The sequence below is a fragment of the Glandiceps talaboti genome, chromosome 6 (assembly GCF_964340395.1).
Source record: "Glandiceps talaboti chromosome 6, keGlaTala1.1, whole genome shotgun sequence".
In the NCBI taxonomy this organism is placed as follows: domain Eukaryota; kingdom Metazoa; phylum Hemichordata; class Enteropneusta; family Spengelidae; genus Glandiceps; species Glandiceps talaboti.
This window is the reverse complement of record NC_135554.1, coordinates 9,409,995-9,430,474: the sequence shown is the minus strand read 5'-3', so window position 1 is coordinate 9,430,474 and position 20,480 is coordinate 9,409,995. Positions and strand designations below refer to the sequence as shown.

The window sequence follows — 20,480 nt, the reverse complement described above, 5'->3', positions numbered from 1 at the left end:
TGGTAGATTAGTTATATTAAATTCCTTCCCTCTATTTAGTGTCAATGCTTCCTTAATAACCGAATGCATACTTGGCGCCAGTATAGTACAATGGTTCGCATACTCACAGATGGTAATTTCATAGACCAATAGTGAACAGTGGTGTATACCACTGCATTGGTAAATTTATTATGAATGTCTAAAATATAGATCAGACAGACCGATAACCTCGACGGTTTGGATAGCTTACAAGTACACATTACACTTCCGAGTAAATGTGAAGAAATTCAGGTAACTGAAAGCAGGAATCTACCATTGCTATTTAGAAAGGGGTAACGGAAGAGCAGTGTAACTTGAAAAGAAATATTATAAGATTTGAATTTCATTTTAAGGTTCATGTGATAGAAAGTTAATTAACCTAAAATGTGAGACAATATAACTTCTCGTCACATTTGCATAATCCCAACCATTTATAAATTATCAGTCTACTATACCCTGGTTATAATGCAAGTGCCCTAATCTTAAAATAAATCATCGGGACTTTCCGCCTTGTTCATTCGCGCCTACACAACTCGAGTCAGCAGTGCATGCAGCTTATATCAGTGACAATTCTACAGTGGTTTGTTTACTTGTATAGCACGTCTCACTTTTAGTGTTTCGCAAGTCTACTTTATCTGTGGACATATAGATTGAAACAATTTCAACTTTCCTAAGAAAAATAATCAAAAATACTGATTGAAAAAAATGATATCTAAAGTTATGAGTTTCTTACTGGTGTTTATAGTTTGGAATGAGTAGTAAATTGACCTTTAGCTTTCCTTTGGCCATATGTACTACTTGTTTGGTATTATGATGTACTCGATTTTATCATTAAGTTAATCACGAATATAATTATTTATTTACGTAAATATATGCTAATTTATATTAATGAGCCATTATCCTATAATCAAATCCTGTGGAGGACCCCGTAATATATGTTGTAGCCTGTCTTTTGCGAGGGATATAAACAAAAGCACAATTGATAATATCTTGGTTTAATCAATATTTGATGCCGTAGAGTTACGGTAGGCTCGAACACACAGTCGATTCCGGTCTATATTATTTTCATAAAATTACGTAAAAATAATCATTAAACATTACTCGTCATATCTGTGTCTCTTCAAAATATACCTTTAAATGAAAGAGAAAACGTAACAACATCATTTGACTGAGTAAACAAAAACGCGTAAGTTTGCCCGAAACAGAAAGCGTCCGTGAACGAGGGCGATGTGGTTTCAATCTTACGACGAAAAAGAACACCACAGTGTCCTACCCTTTTTTTTTTAGCAATTGAGCAAATTGAGCAAATTGAGCAAATGTCGAGCTCGTGCATATGGACTTTTCAAAATCCAGTACTTTTATGGACGGTTGCAAAGATTCGAATCATTCGAGCTCGCGATCGCGAGCGAGCGACAAGACATATAATTTAAATGACCGTTGGGGGCGCTACACAATCGGTACACTCCACACACGTTAGACTAGACATGCATTACGCGTGTTACGTCCCAGTCCGCCGTATTCTATTTATATTTCAGTGCGTTTCAAGTTACTGTATGTATTTTTCCGTGTATTTTAACTAGATATTAATTATTGATTCAAGATAATGAAGTAATTATAAACTTGACGGAACATTTTGATATTGTCTTTATTCATGTTATTCAATTGTTGATAGACACCAGAATTGTTGCCTCATGTCCTTGTTCTGACTGATAGGTCGCTTGTCTTCTTCTCAGGCTAAATTGATAATTTCTAATTTTATTGAATAACTCCACGTGAATCAATGTCAGCATCTTTTTTTCAACCTCTATTAATTTCAAAATTCGGCATCGAAATTTACCAAATGAATTAATGTTACGGGGTCGTCTTACAGAAGTCGCCATCTATGCATCTTGAGAAGCCTGTTCACATGCACAGTGGCGCTACTGCGCTGCCTGCACAAGGCGAGAGTTGCACGTTGTCGGAGCCAGTCAACACGTAAACAGGCTATCATCTTGACTGTAAGTAGGGCCTATAACTTCGCGTTTTTCAACAAATGTATATCAAGTTTACGACAATAAACGTATCCACAACGTCTGAAAGTATGTGAAAAAATCGAAATAGCTATTTCAAATTGATGTTCACTGAATTACAGTGTTTGTGCCAATCCACAACGTGGCCATCGCAAGTACACTAGATATAGCGCACGTACGACAGTGCCTCAGCTCGAAATCCGCACACTCGTACTATGTACTTTCATATGTACAAACCCATATGTTGTGTAAAAATTCAGCATTCGTTTAATGCAATTTAGGTATGTAACATGCATAGATATATATATATTATTTATTTACACATTCTATAAGTAAGGAATAAAATGATGTACCGTATCAGTTTGATATTGAACGAAGTGTGTCGTTTTGTGGGGGAGGGGGATCTGAAACTAAATCTTACCACAGATTTGTTCAAAGATACTTTCGAGTCCATGACTGATATACAATAGATACAATGTCTATAGTGATAGAATGAAAGTTAAAGTAAAATGCTTTCTTTCACTGCAATAAAGATGACGACATAGGGGTAAGACAACAGTGACCATTTCACGTATAGGAAACATTTTGGAACTCTTGTTGCTTACAAACATCGTTTACATTGATTACCCTGTCGTCCATAATGTATGTATGTATGTATGTATGTATGTATATATGTATGTATGTATGTATGTATGTATGTATGTATGTATGTATGTATGTATGTATGTATGTATGTATGTATGTATGTATGTATGTATGTATGAATGTGTGTGTGTATGTGTGTGTATGTATGTATGTATGTGTGTATGTATGTATGTATGTATGTATGTATGTATGTATGTATGTATGTATGTATGTATGTATGTATGTATGTATGTATGTGTGTGTGTGTGTGTGTGTGTGTGTGTGTGTGCGTGCGTATGTATGTATGTATGTATGTATGTATGTATGTATGTATGTATGCATGCTTGCGTGCGTGCGTGCGTGCGTGCGTGCGTACATGCATGCATGCATGCATGTATGCATGTATGTATGTATGTATGTATGTATGTATGTATGTATGTATGTATGTATGTATGTATAGATGTACACATGTATGTGTGTATGTGTGTATATGTGTATGTGTGTGTATGTATGTATGTATGTATGTATGTATGTATGTATGTATGTATGTATGTATGTATGTATGTATGTATGTATGAATGTGTGTGTATGTATGTATGTATGTATGTATGTATGTATGTATGTATGTATGTATGTATGTATGTATGTATGTATGTATGTATGAATGTGTGTGTATGTGTGTATGTGTGTATGTATGTATGTATGTATGTATGTATGTGTGTGTATGTGTGTATGTATGTATGTATGTATGTATGTATGTGTGTGTGTGTGCGCGCGCGTGCGTGTATGTTTGTATGTATGTATGTATGTATGTATGTATGTATGTATGTATGTATGTATGTATGTATGTATGTATGTATGTATGTATGTATGTATGTATGTATGTATGTATGTATGTATGTATGTGAATTTGCGAGACAGTCCGAATAAATAGAATCCGACGTTTCGAATAGACATTCTTTATCAAGGTATTTATTAGACTGTCGACAGTCGTTCGTGCCTTTTTTGCTTCGTTTCATCTGAATCAAAGTCGTCGCCTCGCTGCGTAGCACTGAATACTAATGCGTACTGATATGAACTGCGATTGCCGAAGGCACGCTCGTGCCTTCGGCACTCGCTGATCAGTACACAGTTATAGTATTGCTCCGGATCGGAGCGAGGCAACGACTTTACTACAGTTTGAGATAAAACGTAGCAAAAAGACACGAACGACTGTCGACAGTCTAGGTATTTATAGGCAAGCTTTAGACATATTAGGTAAACACCTGAATATATCTGAATGTTATGGAACAGGACGACAACCGAGCGTGATTAACGGTTATACGTGTTAAAAGTTCTAATATTTGTACACACCAAATACAACCCAATAGAACACGCCTGAAATTTAAAAAAAAAAGCGTGATTAGCCCGGGGATGACGTGAATAATCCATTAATTCCAAGGGCTTCCAGCTTCCGAGACGGACAATGATTTCCTCTTCCTTTAACCTCAATACTTTTTCAACTCCAGAAACCTTACAAATTCCCGAAATAGACATATCTGATACACTGTGATCGTTGGTAATAAAATGCATACATACGGGATAGTTACGATTCTTTTGTCTGGTCAGACGGAGATGTTCCACGAAGCGATCGCCAAGACGACGTACAGTCGAGCCTAAATATAAACAACCACATTTCTGGCATGTAATGCAATACACTACGTTAATACTTATACAAGTAAATCTACTCGTAACAGACACACTGTTCTTAGGGCCAAAAACATTATTAGTATTAATAATGAAACGACATGTACCACATCGAGTACGATGGCATGGAAATGAACCAACATTAACTTCCAATGCGTGTTGTTCTGTATGGACCACCATATCTCTAAGATTGGTATCACGACGCCAAGCTGTTAAAGGTGCTTCGGGAAATAATGAATTTGTTACCCTATTAGAATGCAACTTGTATATTATGTTCTTAACTCTGGTGGAAAAGGGATGGTATGCAAGAACCAATATTGGACGATCGTCCCCTATAATATTTCAACACACGACATTTGCAATGTCAAAAATTAGAGCCAATGGCGTTGTTAGCACAACTATATTTGGTTGTTGCTAGGTGCATCGTCTTTTGCTAGGTAGTTATTTATTAATTTATTTATTTATTTATTTATTTTATAAATTATCATTATTCAGAGTAGAGCTCAATAAGCGTTACAAACAACACAGAGCGTTGCAAGGTCGGCTCCTTTCCATTGAGGCCCTCATACGTCAATTCGACAATCACGCAAAAGTCCACTTACAAATTCTAAAATACATTAGGACATAAAATATACACATTGTGTGACATTATACCTCAAGGTAAATAAAGATATTTGTATATTTGTATACATTTTTTGAATCTTTATTCATGTGCCTACCCATACCTGTTGTTATCTTTACAATATAACCCATTATTTGGCTGTTGCTATGGGCGGGTCTTGTTTCTAGGCATATTTACATACATTTCTGAAATCTTTATTCACTTACCTACACATACCTGTTGTCATCTCTGTATTGGGAATCATCATTTCATTGTTGCTAATGGCGTGGTCATGGTTGCTAGGGCCAGCTATGTCAAGACGTTTTGAACAATGATTCCATAATAACACCTTCAAAACATCCACACCAAGTTTCAGCCCATTCACCATGCAGTTTTTGAGATTTAAGTTTTTGACAAAAATCTCGATATTTAGACCTAATTCCATATCGCCGTTGGTATCGTCGACACATCCCCATATGTATCCCCCATTAATTTTTATCCCAATCTACTCAGAACTTTTACAATTATAGATTTTTGACGAAGAGACACATTTTAGACGTAATTTGCATATCACTGATGGGCTCATCATGTCATAAACAACACAAACACCCCTTAGAACGTTCCCACCGCATCTCAGCCAAATCTGCTCAGTTTTTTTTTAATCATATATCTTTGACAAAAGAACCCACACTAGTAGCCCTAATTTGCATATCAGAAATGAGATCATCATGTCATAAACGATTCTTACTCTAAACACCTCCAAGAACGTTCCACCAAATTTCAGCCCAATCTGTTCAGTAGTTTTGGAATTAGCCCTAATTAGCCCTAATTTGCATATCACTGATGGGATCATCATGACATGAACAATCATTAATCTGAACACCCCTTAGAACGTTCCCACCAAATTTCAGACCGATCTGTACAGTAACCTTTCGAGTTGAAGTCTTTCGGCCAAAAATAACACCTTACACCCGTGATTTCACACACCTGTAATGCGATCGTTTTACTTTTACGAAATTTGGAATTTGATCTTTAATCAACCAGCTGTAAACTGAATGCCTTCCATTGGGGCAAAGCATTTGTTTGAATGCAAAATTCTGAATTATATCTAACATACGTGACATACGCCTTAATTGGCAAGTAATTTTGTCAAACTAAGTGAAATTTGAAGCCTGCATACTGAAAGGTTTAAAAATTGTTTTGTTAGGCACAATAACTTAATCGTACTACAGTACATGTTGAATAGTATTGCATTACCCGTGGATCGATAGACGTATGTTTGTAGCTGTACACACGATAAATAATATAACATTCATTTTTGGTCACAGGTCATGCGATTATGTAATTTGCATAGCCGTCGGGCGCCGATTTTTAATACGCAATGAAGAATATAGTGCGATAAAATGATACAGTATTCGTAAAATACGATTTAAAATTTTAGAAAAATACAGGGAAATACTTAGTTATGTGATAAATATATAATTCCATGAAATCAATGTTAGTTTTACATCATAATGCTACTCGTATGATTCCTATCGGCTCGAATTTGTATTAGTCCGCGGAATCATACTCGGAGCATTATGATGTAAAACTAACATTGATTTCATGGGATTATATATAAGTATATTCTATACACACAGACTTAAAATGAAACTAGTAGACCTTCTTAAAGTAAAAAAGGTAGCATACTAATATATAATATAAAGCGCTAATAATAACCCACTTAACACGTTAAAAGAAAAAAAGAAATGCAACCTGCGTAAAAACACCATTACATATGCTTGCTCGTGGTGAGCAGGAATGAGACAAGTTGCATGCAAAGACGTAGAGGGTAATTAGTGTCAGTAACTTAACAAAGCATAAAGTTGTCCTAGTTAAAGTTTGTTATATAATGGTGATCAGATAATGCGTGTAATACATGTTTTCGGGCGGAAATGCTAAAAATACTGTTTACCTATTTGCACCATGCCGTTGATTCTCACGTTTTATCAATGCAATGGATGATAGCTTTTATTAGGCTTTATAGCAAATTAGTTTATAAATCGTTGTCGTTCTGCTGTGCCATCAGTTCTTCCCATTGATACACAATTTCTTTATTTTACGTAAATAAATGACATTAGGCTCATATTTATTTCAGAAATGTAAAGTGTCACGCTATTTGGTGTAAAAATGGCAAGCCACAGTGGAGCAACACCCGTTCCTGATAAAACAGATACTTCGGTGCGGGGACATGATGGCTCAACTGATGAAACAGGAATACAAACAAAGGGTAAGCTACATCAACTGGTACATAATATAACATATTTTGTACACCTACTTAGCATTGCATTTATTGATTAAGATACATAGAGGACTATTTTCACGTTTTCAACTTTAAAGCCGATGTAAAAGCCAAAGAATACTTGGTAATCGGGCGATACAAACTAAACGCTCTATTATCTGAAGTAAGCTGGCAAGATCTTCATACATAAGGGCAATTATCACTTTACTTCAAAACTTTCAAAATTAGCATTTCTTTGCAAAATCAACAAACCCAAAAGTTTACAGATATTCAGAAATTGACGCCTTTATTACCAATGTCATTGTGATTTGTTTCGGAAATGGTGTACTTTTTGAACTTACGCGCATTCTTATAATTATATAGTGGTATTGATGCAAAGTCTCTACTTACATACAGATATGATTATTCAAAGTAATCCTGAATTGCAATTTACTATGGTAAAATGCATCTTGGGGACGAATTTTACTGAACGGTAGTGACGTTTTTAAAATCTCTATAAACTTTGCCATAATAGAAATTTGCGCCTCCCTTAGAAATAATAAAAGAACTTTGGGGTAGGACGTCTTTTTCAGGAAATCGATAATCTTCTTGTTTCCTTCCCCCATAGGATTAACATACGCGTTCGGTGGCCTTATTGGATCGAAAATGTTGATAATGTTTTCCAAAAGTTTGTACAGTTCATGCCAGTGCATGGCTTTGGTCTGTCTGCTGATGCACCATGGCATGATTTTAGTCCTCATGTTGACTGGCTACGTCAGTTCGGCGTTAGCCCTGGCCACCCAACCCAGTCTATCACAGTGTTGAGGGTTCAACACCTACTGCTAGGAGGGCACAATATGATTTGCATGGCCCTTGCAGTGTCTCACGCTCTCGTTCTTGTAGACATTTCAGAAGACAGAGGATCTCTGGCCCAAAGAGGGTTGAATTTCCATATACATTTCAGGTCTCCTTGGCCTCTGAGTCGGGTGAGAGTAGCCATTGAAGATCTCGTTCTTCTTCCAAACGTTCGGTTATTACTCCCATGAGAGGTCACCCCATATTTTTGCCTAGCCTTTTGCCTTATTTTCACAGACAATGGCTTTCTAGAGAAAGTAACAACAAAAGTTTGAACAGTTTATTTCATAGGCGCATTCATGTTAACTGAATCATTTCATCTTTCATCAAATTATTTCTAATTTCTGTATTAACTTTTTAATAGCCATACAGATAGATGTGCTGGAGGGGTCATCGGATTCACAGCAAGGTGGACATCATGAGTCAATTGATCAAACGGCTGAAGTAGACCCAAGTTCACCTCCTGAAGATACAGATGACAGTATAAAGGAGCAAACAAGCGCGCCCTCAACAACAATGGGTGAAAAGACAGATACAGGTGTGTACATGATATTTCTTAACTTGTCTTACTAAAGAAAACACTTTTCAGCTATTCCATACTCACACATAGTTTTACTGCAGTCTTAATTTTACAACTATTCTTCAAGTATAGAAAGTGATATGGTACTATTTAAGTCCTTGAAAATCAAGTTATCACAGATGTTTTGGGCTATGGCTCATCCTCAGTGTAAAGCATTGGAATCATACGAAAATGGCAGAACCAATGAGCCAGTACATACCACAGGAAAAATATGCATCCAGGGTGAAGACCTTGAATTCCGATATCATCCTTTATTTCTATTGGTAATGTATGTGTGTCTTTCTGTCAATTTTGAATCCTACAGTGACTTCAAAAATAGTTATGGTGCCATTATCTTCTGTAAAGGAAAGTTCTGTTATGCTTTTGTTACGAAAGCGAGTTTAATTTGGTACACACATGAACCATGTCAAAGAAAACGTAAATGACAATTTTTACGTTTTCAACTTTAAAGCCGTTGTTAAAGCCAAAGAATACTTGTTAATCGGGTGATACAAATTGAACGCTATATTATCTGAAGTAAGCTAAGATCTTCATACGTAAGGCCAATTGTCACTTTACTTCAAATCTTTCAAAATTAACACATCTTTGCAAAGTCAACAAACCCACAAGTTTACAGATATTCAGAAATTAGCACCTTTATTACCAAATGTCATTGTGATTTGTTTCGGAAATGGTGTACTTTCTGAACTTACGCGCATTCTTATAATTATATAGTGGTATCGATGTAAAGTCTCTACTTACATACAGATATGATTATTCAATGTAATCCTGAATTGCAATTTATTAAGGTAGAATGCATCTTGGGGACGAATTTTAGTGAAAGGTAGTGACGTTTTTAAAATCTCTCCAAACTTTGCCATAATAGAAATTTGCGCCTCCCTTCGAAATGATAAAAGAACTTTGGGTATGACGTCTTTTTCAGGAAATCAATAATCTTCTTGTTTCCGTCCCCCATAGGATTAACATACGCGTTCGGTGGCCTTATTGGATCGAAAATGTTGATACTGTTTTTACTCCTATTCCAAAAGTTTGTACAGTAACCCCTAATTCTTTTGCTTAATTTTCACAGACACTGAGGTTCGGGATTTCTTCAGAAAGTAACAGAAAAGGTTTTAAAAGTGTATTTCCTGCGCGCATTCATGTTAACTGTTAATCATTCCATCTTTCAATCAAATTTATGCATTCAACTTTTAATAGACATAGAGATAGATGTGCTGGAAGGGTCATCGGATACACAGCAAGGAGGACATCATGAATCAATGGATCAAACGGCTGAAGTAGCCTCAAGTTTACTCCTTGAAGATACAGATGTGAGTTTAAAAGAGCAAGCAAGCACGCCTTCAACAACAATGAGTGAAAAAACAGATACAGGTGTGTACATGATATTTCTTAATTTCTCATACTTAAGAAACCACTTTTCAGTTATTCCATACTCATATATAATTTACCGCAGTCTTAATTTTACATCTATTCTTCAAGTATAGAAAGTGATATGGTACTATTTAAGTCCTTGAAAATCAAGTTATTACAGACGTTTTTGGGCTATGGCTCATCCTCGGTGTAAAGGCCACACCAGCATTGGAATCAGACAGAACCAATGAGCCAGTACATACCACAGGTAAAATATGCATCCAGGGTGACGACCTTGAATTGCGATATCATTCTTTATTTCTATTGGTAATGTATGTGTGTCTTTCTGTCAGTTTTGAATCCTAAGCGGTGTGGTCAGTATGTGGTGCCCTCTCGGATGTGACTCGATTACCACAAGTACTGTACAGCAATCACCTATCAGCATTCTTCATGTAGCTATCACTTCTACCTTCTCAAAGGGGACCGGTTGAGCCTGTGTGTAGCTGAGTCAAACCAATGCCCTCATTGAGGCAGTGGAGAGATCTCCCACTTTGACATAACTAGGCCGGGTATAGCAAATACCTACCTACCTTCCCCTCATTGCTCAGTCTCAGGCTCGGCCATCTAATGGAACTTATAATTTTGAAAGTATACAGGATGGTCGTAATCGATTTACCGAATCAAGTGATGATAGTAATCGGTAATTGCTGACTCTAAGCAAGGTGTACAGCATGAGTAGGACGATTCCACTTTGTATATGGGTGTGAGGGGTTTCCCATCAAACCGGAGCTGACTTTCAGAATTCCTAGTTCATGCCAATGCATGGCTTTGGTCTGTCTGCTGATGCACCATGGGATGGTTTTAGTCCCTATGTTGACTGGCCACGTCAGTTCGGCAGTACCCCTGGCCACCCAGCCCGGTCTATCACAAGGTTGAGGGTTCAACACCTACTGCTCGGAGGGCACAATATGATTTGCATGACCCTAACAGTGGCTCTCGCTCTCGTTCTCGTAGAAATTTCAGAATGCAGAGGATCTCTGGCCCAAAGAGGGTTGAATTTCCATATACATTTTAGGTCTCCTTTGCCCTCTGAGTCGGGTGAGAGTAGTCATTCAAGATCTCGTTCTTCTTTCAAACGTTTGACCATTACTCCAGTGAGAGGTCACCCCCTAATTTCAAACAGATGGCTCTAGACATCAGCCCTTTGCTTAATTTTCACAGACAATGAGGTTTGGATTTTCTATTGAAAGTGACAGCAAATGTTTGAACAGTTTATTTCCTAGGCACATTCATGATAACTGAATCATTTCATCTTTCATCAAATTATTTCTAATTTATGCATTAACCTTTTAATAGCCATACAGATAGATGTGCTGGAGGGGTCATCGGATTCACAGCAAGGTGGACATCATGAGTCAATTGATCAAACGGCTGAAGTAGCCCCAAGATCATCACCTCTTGAAGATACAGATATCAGTAAAAAGGAGCAAACAAGCACGCCTTCAACAACAATGGGTGAAAAAACAGATACAGGTGTGTACATGATATTTCTTGTCTTACTAAAGAAACTACTTTTCAGCTATTCCATACTCACACATAGTTTTACTGCAGTCTTAATTTTACATCTATTCTTCAAGTATAGAAAGTGATATGGTACTATTTAAGTCCTTGAAAATCAAGGTATTACAGACGTTTTTGGGCTATGGCTCATCCTCGGTGTAAAGGCCACACCAGCATTGGAATCAGACAGAACCAATGAGCCAGTTCATACCACAGGTAAAATATGCATCCAGGGTGATGACCTTGAATTGCGATATCATCCTTTATGTCTATTGGTAATGTATCTGTGTCTTTCTGTCAGTTTTGAACCCTACAGTGACTTCTATGCAATGTAATAACATTCAGAAAATCTACACCACGATTCATAGCAAACAAATTATTCGTTCTCAAAAATATTTATGGTGTTATTATCTTCTTTAAAGGAAAGTTATGTTATACTTTGTTATGAACGCGAGTTTAATTTGGTACACACACGAACCATGTCAAAGCAAACATGTCCTATAAAGCCTGTTTGCATATATTATGATTGTAATGAATAATTTGCAAAAATAATTATTTTCGGTAATTTCGTGTAATTTGGTATATACATAAACCACAATAATGAGTACATGCTGCATAGCATGAAGATTATTTAATGCAGCTTTTAGTTTTGGTGAGTCACTTGCATGAAAAATTGATTCTCGGTAATTAGGCTATATCTTATGAATGTAAGCTTCAAATCTCATATAATTTTGTACATTCACTGATAATAAAAGTGTGCATGTTTCTGTTCGATTATGATATCTACCTGTCGGCAAAATACTGATGGGAAACCCACATTAAGTCCTCCAATCCCATGTCAATACATTTTTTGCCCCACCGCCTCCACCACACTTGGCTCCATACATGTAGTTGGAGAGGTGGGTCTCCAACATAGTTGTGTCTTTTATTGTGTGGCAGTACAGTAGTTAAGAAAAGCTTTCTACTCCTCAAGTACCTAGCTCCCACATCCATTTACATGTAACACATTGGTTTCTTCCGGATCCCAATTGGTTTACTCTTTGGTTACCCTGAGGGTGAAATTTTCATATATATTTGAGGTCTCCTTTGCCCTCTAAGTCGGGTGAGAATAGCCTTTCAAGATCTTGTTCTTGCAAATGTTTTGAACATTACTCCAGTGAGGTCACCCACATATGTGCCTAATGTCAAACAGATCTAGACATCAGCTCATGAGAGACATGGAGGAACCATCACAGAATGCCCTGAGAGACATCTCATTTGTGGGAAAGGAACCATATACCAACAGTGTGCGCTGCATTCAACTTCCCTACTCGTGATGGCGATTTCTTCTTCCATGAATACATTCAATTGTTTTACAATTGTACCCTTACCGTACACCATTAAGAATCAGAGATTTACATGGCATTCGAAGATATGAAAAAGTGAAAGCAGTCAAGGAGCAATCAACTTTACCAATTTCCACCGTGTATTCTAGCCAAATGGACAGAATTACTTCAGAGGTTTTAGGCCATGGAAAGAAGGCTACTGCTCTAAAACCTGGTCATTTTCCATTTTTAAAGAATTATAGGTCTTGTGCATACACTCAACTGACCCATGGATTGATAACTCCAACCTAGACACTGATGATGAGGTTGTGGTCTGAGAGGCCAGAACTTTCAACTCTGTGTCTACCCCTGCTCTCAGTTAAAACATTGTTACGGATGACAGAATACAACGTTTTAATATTCGCTAAGTTTTGAAGTTTTGCGAGGTCACCATGAACTCTCAGCTGTCATGAATTAATACTAAGAACAAATGTTTGCATATCGCGAATAAGATTCTTCTAAGATGACACCATTAAGTTATTATAAGATCAACAGTGTCAAATAATGACTAATTACAGACAGTTGGAAGAACAATGACGTGATCACATTGTTTAGCTAGTTTTCATATTTGTCGATATCATTTGCATTGAATTAAGGCTACGGCAATACTTCCGTTTTAGTCATTTATGGTGCTGATTATTTTATCACCCAATCATTTGAGTATTGCATATCTTACGTTTATAAGAATTTAATGGAATGATAAAATGATGGATTCAGTCTTTGGAAGAGACGGTCTGAGGTCAGGAGTTTCGATCTGCTCCCCTTCTAAATGATCCAGGTTAACCATGAACATTGTGTGTAGTCTGAGCTAATTCCCTAAAAGTCCAAGTCGATCCCGTATACAGAGTGGTTGATTCAGACTGGTTGATTCAGGGTGCATGAAGGGAAGTGTTACTTAAACAGATTCAGCAAACATTATCTTAATCCTTTCTCTTGGTTTTATCCCCAGTTTCCCCAAGCTAAAATGTAGTGTTTGAACCGCTCTACTCCATCTCTCTTAAAGCCTTTACCTGTAAAACTGCTTTTCTCCTAGCCCTTGCATCAGGCCGCATAGGAGCGAGATAAGCATTGGATTCTCTTTCAGTTTTTTTTCAGTGGAGAAGTGATTAGGTGATTTAATACACGGACCATAGATTTTATGCCAAGAATAAGGTTCTTGGCTCAGTGGCTCAACCAATTATTATTAAAACTATTGATTCCTTCATGGGTCCTGGGCATATTTTCTGGTCCAAGTCAAGGTGACAGAACTAGACCTTTCTTGCGTATTTCTCCTTCTTCCTAAGATATTAGTCCACCCATTATATCCTAATGGTTTGTAGAAACTGTCATACATCGACCATAAACATTTATATATTGGTACATATATCAAACATAACAATGCACATGTCCTATGAAGTTTGTAGGCATGGCTTTTACTATTAATGAGTAATTTGCATTAGTAATGATTTTCAGTTATTCAGCAATATCCTAAGTCAAACTGAAGGCGACATCACAAAGGTTTTTAGAAGCTGTGCACTTTATTATGGTTGATGTTTGTAGTAAATTATATTGAATTTGAAACATGCATTCTTCAGATTTAACCTGATTACAGAAAATCATTAATTATGTAAATGAGTCATTAAAATTAAAAGCTACACGATCAAACTTATATGGCACATGGCCTTTGGAGGGGCCTCAACACGTAACCCAAGATAATTTTGGCACAACATACAGCTTCACTCTGCGTTTACTGATAATAGTAGACCATTCTTTCTGGGGTTTTATCTGTTCTCTCAGTTGGCAGGCGTCATATATCATGAATGTATGTACCAAGTTATGTTGAGTGTGCAGGGTGTAGAGCCTAATTACCGAAAACCCTTAATCATATGTATTCATGGGTTGTTTAGCAGACCCTAATCAGTTCTAGCATTACCTAAAGTAAATGCACCAAATTTCGTTTGAATTAAGTCAGTCGCTTTTAGCACAACTGAACTGACGTTCAGTAGTGCTATAGGGATCGTGCGGTGTATATATATATATGTGTGTGTGTGTGTGTGTGTGTGTGTGTGTGTAAAGTAAGATTTGTTCATGACATGATTATTTCATCAGTAATATGCAAATTAGGGCTAAAATGTGTCTTTTCGGTTAAAAATCTATAATTCCAAAACTACTGAGCAGATTGGGTTGAAATTTAAGGGGAATGCATCTTAGGATGTATGGACAAAGCACTATTATGCATACAATGATTCTATGAGTGATATGTAAATTAGGTGAAACTTGGTGAGATGTTTCTGAAAGTGTAATTCTGCAGATTGTCTACAAAACATTTTGTCAAAATTGGCCCTAGCAACAATGACCACGCCCTTAGCAACAACCAGATGGCAGTATATTTTGGTCAAATGACAACATCTTCTGGTAGGCAAAAGAGTAAACATTCAAAAAATGTATGCAAATACCCTAGCAACAATGACCACGCCCATAGCAACAGACAAACGGTGGTGTATTTCACAAGGATAACAACAGAGATTAATAGGAATAAACATATAAAAATGTTTATAAATTTGCCTAGCAACAAGCCTACGCCCATAGCAAAGGCCAAATAATCATGTATATTGTAAAGATAACAGTAATATAAAGACAAAGGAATATACATTCAAAACATGTATTCAAATATACCTAGCAACAAAACCACCCCCTAGCAACAACCAAATAATCACATATATTGCAAAGATGACAATGGAAATTAATAGACAATTGAATAAACATTCAAAAAATGTATGTAAATATGCCTAGCAACAAGACCACGCCCATAGCAACAGCCAAATGATTACATATATTGCAAAGATAATATCAGGAATTCATACACAAGTGAACAAAAACATAAAAAAATATATGTAAATATATCTATCAACATGACCACACCCATAGCAACAGCCAAATGCTAGCATATATCGTAAAGATAGCAACATGGTTGGATAGGCTACTAGTCATTCAGCAAAATGAACACCTATTGTTAGCATGGACTAACATATGGATAAACATTTTTAATAACTGTACAGTTGTGCTACAACGCCATTGGCGGTATTTTTGAGAAAACTTTGACACAGACAGGCAGACAGACAGAACGACAGATATACACAGACAGACACAGACAAACAGACAGACAACACACATACTTTTTATCCTTAAATTACCTTACGGAAGGTAAAATGTTTGTCAACAAATATGAATTGAACACAATTGGAAATGTTATATTCATCCTTCATACAAACAGACCTGTTTAAAGCCGAGCAATAATACAATTGATATGAAGAGTCTGACATACCTATTTGTCAATCAGGTACGGCGAACTCAAGTGATGAGAATGAATCATACCACAGCTGTTCTGATGAAGACTTGTTTCATGAAAAGCCAGACGGACCTACAGCTGTAACTACCAAAGATGTACAGAAAGCACAAAAATTGGTTGATAAAAACATGTCAGGGATTGACCCTGGCAGTCAGTCAACAAAATATGAAAAAGATGGGCAAGACATTGCAAAGGACCAGGACAAAATGAACAAGGTAAATGTCTTCATATTTAACACAAAGTATAATGTTAGTATTCTGACATTGCAAATTGTATAAGTATTGGCTGCTTGTAACTACATAGATAAGCTAGGAACTCGATGTTCCATCGTTTGTAGCACAAGTCATATGTAAATGCGTAATTTTCTTTGCAGATTCCTGTGATGTCGGACGCTATTTTTTGGAAATCCGATAAACTACATATGATTCTCCATAAAAAATTGTAAAACAGTAAACCTGGGTTTAAGTACCTTGACATATGATATGTTGTCTTATTCACTTACTAGAAACTTGCTGGTTTCAGGTCAAAAACAGCTCACTGACGAGAACATTGAACTTCTTATATAACAGGTTTAATTATGCACGACACAAAAAGAGGATATTATCCAATCAGTGATAACATTTCTCCATGCAATTTGAGACTGCGACCTGCCATTTGTCAATGGAAGATTCTACTACTACATGCAATTTGACTGTACAACATTATGTTTCAGAAGTCCATTTTCTATTTGACAGTTTGAAGTTTCGTTTTTAAAATCGACATTTAACTTTTCAATCCAGTATAACATGTGAGAAAATCAGTTACATTTTCCATTCTACCCACAAGTATTTATAATTATGCCAAATTAGAGCAGCGTCTACGGGTAACCAAAGGTAATTGTGGCCAAAAATGACCCATTGGGTGACTGAAATATTGTCTCATTTGCATTATTGTCGTCTTTGCATTCGTCTGTTGTTTGGATTTTTATAAACAATGACCTCCCAGAGGCAGGAAAAGTATCCACGTCCGGTCGAACAGCTAAGTTCGGTACACTATATTCGAAACGAACGCCGAACCTTCATTTATCGTGAATACAATAAGTAATGAGACCGAGGGACTGAAAGGGAGATAATGCTAAACAGGCTTATGTCTATGCCGGACTGCATACAGACTACATAACAGAATGACTGCGCCTTGTCGTTTTGCTGAATATAGTCTGTATTCGGCACTGATGCTTTACTCTCCGTCATGCGACCATATATGACGCCTGCCAATTGAGAGAACAGATAAAACCCCAGAAAGAATGGTCTACTATTATAAGTAAACACAGAGTGAAGCTGTATGTTGTGCCAAAATTATCTTGGGTTACCTGTTGAGGCCCGTTTTCGTGTAATACTTGAAGGTAGAACGGGAAATGTGCGTGTGTGTGTGTGTGTGTGTGTGTGTGTGTGTGAAACTGAATTTCCTTTGTGATGATGCCATATGGAAGTCGAATGTCGATTTTTCAAATGAAATATTTCTTAACTTCTTTTTACCACCGTGGGTGTCGAGGGAAATGCAAACTGTGATTGAATACTCTGCTAGAAGCAGTTGTAATGTCACATTTTAGTTCAGCTTTACATATGTCATTTATCCAGCGGTGGTGTTACCGTGTGTCTTGATGCGTGTTTTCCTTCCATCAGATTTCATTACATAAGACTAGTTTGTAATGGGGTATAGTGCGGGATCATATGCATTAATTGTCCAATGCCTTTGTTTTTCTAGTAAAAGTTTGGCTTGTTGCCAGTCAAGTGGTGTTGTTGCTGTAACCAAACAGCTTGAAAATTTGCTGAAGCCACCTAATTGTGGCTTACCAAGATGCCTTTATGATCTCAGCATAGCTTTCTACACCAAATGCCTTGTGGTTTGGGGCAAGTCTCACAACATCCACCACTTATAGCACCGATAGTAAGGCGTGCAGCTCACTTCCCTTTTACTGGATATTCGTTGTCCTTGGAGGTGGGAACCTCTCCAGTTCGATTCAACAGACTACTCAAACTATCCATCAATCTAATACTGCCCCGAGACATATTATCGGATTCTCGTTGCTGTCATTGATGATTTCAGTGGGACTGCACTTGTTACCATATATCCTTACAACCTTGGCCTTATGGAATTTTCTTATCATGCCTTAGGATTCTTCAACCAACAACATACCAAAATTGTCCCAAACTCTGTCCCGCAATTCCCTTACATCTTTCTTGGAAACTTTATTCGCCACCTGGTAATATGTATTGATATCTCTGTCTCAGGTCTTCTCCCATTGTTTGACCTATTCTCTTCTACAACAGTTTCAGTCCTGTCATTCCAATTAGTAGCTGTATCATTGTCTTTGAGTTGCCGATTTTCTTCATACCACAAGTATTTGTAGCAACACTCAATACTTCGGACTTGTAGGACTTCAATTCTTCATGTATACGACTAATTTCACTGGGCAATCTCTTTCTTCCAGTTATCGTAGGGTTAGTCTGTTTGTATTTTTAGTATTTATTTCGAGTGGTGGGTAATCCACTGCCGGCTTGCTGCATTGGTCACAGTTTCACCAGAGCCCCTATTAGCCCGACGTATCAGGGTGACCCAGGTACACCATGAGGGCAACCGTAGTGGTCATGGGAGGTTAGCATACTTTGACCTGTTACCAGTCTCTCTCCATGTAGTCTTGTGAGGCACAATGAAATTAAAACTGTCATATAGAAGTTGGTCTACTCATAGAAAATGTTGCATAGTCAAATGTCATGTGGAAGTTGTATCTTCCGTTTTCAAATCGCAAACGAGAATTTTAAACAGGATGTCTCATTGACAAATGGCAAGTTGCAGTGTCTCAAATTCCATGTAGTAATTTTGACATTAAATGGACACCATACGAGGATGTCTTTTTTATGTTGTCTCATAAGTTACATCATTAAATATCATTTATAGTCTAGAGAATCAACACGATTTTCTGACTGTTGCTATGGGTGAAGTCATTAGTAGTGTTCATAGACACTGCTTCACATCGATTCGTAAAAAAATATGGTGCATGCAATAAAAATATTGTATGAGTCTTCTTTCAGAAACACAACAAACTTGACAATAACTGTTAGTTGGTTTTCTTAATATCGTCATCATTATCTCAAAATATTACTCAGTCCGAAAGAATGAAGTGTTTTACATATAACGTATCCAGTTATGTCAAGAAATGAATACTTCTAGAGCAAAATGATGCATATTATTTATCTAATTTGCATGTTATTGACGTAATTTGCTTCAATAATGTTCTTGAAGAATACTGGGCAAGTATTCATTTCACAAATGAATTATTTTCAATAAATTACAAGTCGCAGTTATAATTAATTTCATCCCCGAAAGTAAAGACATGGTCGCAAATTCTGAAGTAGTATTATTTCAATTGCTGTTCTGTTAGCACACTGAATGAAGTTCAATAAATCAACCTGCGGAGAAGATACAAGAAAACTTTGCTATCTTTGTTCAGAGAAATTAAATATAACTGCGACTTGTAAGTTTATTTGATTGCTGGCAGAGTACTTTCCTTAAATCAGTTATAACATGTTTTCATTAACTAAAAGTACAATGCATTTATCAACAGGGTGATGTGCTGAATGACGATTCATGGGCAATTATCGGAAATCAGGACAAATGGTGGGTTCACTTTACCTTACCTTATGAGCTATCATTTCAAGCTACTCATACAGTAAACAGAAATCTAATCTAAAGCATTGAGTAACTGTCTTTTCTATATTATAAGATTTGTAGGTCTTGTACTGGAAATTTTATGTTTACCATTTTACAAATATATACCGGATTGGTTGATCAATGTATGACTATTGGTATTGAAATTTGTAATGTCACCTACTTTTGTACTTTAGTACTGATAGGCGTGGTGTGTGTGTGTATACTTGAAGGTAGAACGAGAAATGTGTGTGTGTGTGCACAAGTGACCATAAATCAAAATCTGCTGGACTGATCTCCATGTTAAATGGGACATTACTTAAGCAATAAACCAGATGCAAACTAAATGATGTCACAACTGGTAACGTAGTAACCAACCGATAATGTATCAACGTAGTAATGTAGTGAACATTTAGTAAAAAAGTAGTAATTTAGCAATAAAGTAGTAAGTGACCTGACCTGATTAAGCATAGGTCAAAGTATCTTGACATGATCTGATATGCCCTGACGTGACCTCTCATGGATTTAGGCCATACAATTATTTATTCACCTTGAGCG

At 36.8% G+C, this 20,480-nt stretch overlaps 1 protein-coding gene across 1 annotated transcript in view; it reads left to right on the top strand.

Moving 5' to 3' along the window:
- The window catches only part of LOC144436803 (E3 ubiquitin-protein ligase RNF213-like), a 181,123-nt gene that overhangs the window by 21,160 nt on the left and 139,483 nt on the right, over positions 1-20,480 (top strand). The window contains exons 5-10 of the mRNA XM_078125663.1: positions 7,076-7,207; positions 8,418-8,591; positions 9,831-10,004; positions 11,340-11,516; positions 16,227-16,450; positions 19,840-19,892. Coding sequence (XP_077981789.1) covers positions 7,108-7,207; positions 8,418-8,591; positions 9,831-10,004; positions 11,340-11,516; positions 16,227-16,450; positions 19,840-19,892 — 902 coding nt within the window. The 5' untranslated portion in view covers positions 7,076-7,107. The remainder of the gene's footprint in view (positions 1-7,075; positions 7,208-8,417; positions 8,592-9,830; positions 10,005-11,339; positions 11,517-16,226; positions 16,451-19,839; positions 19,893-20,480) is intronic.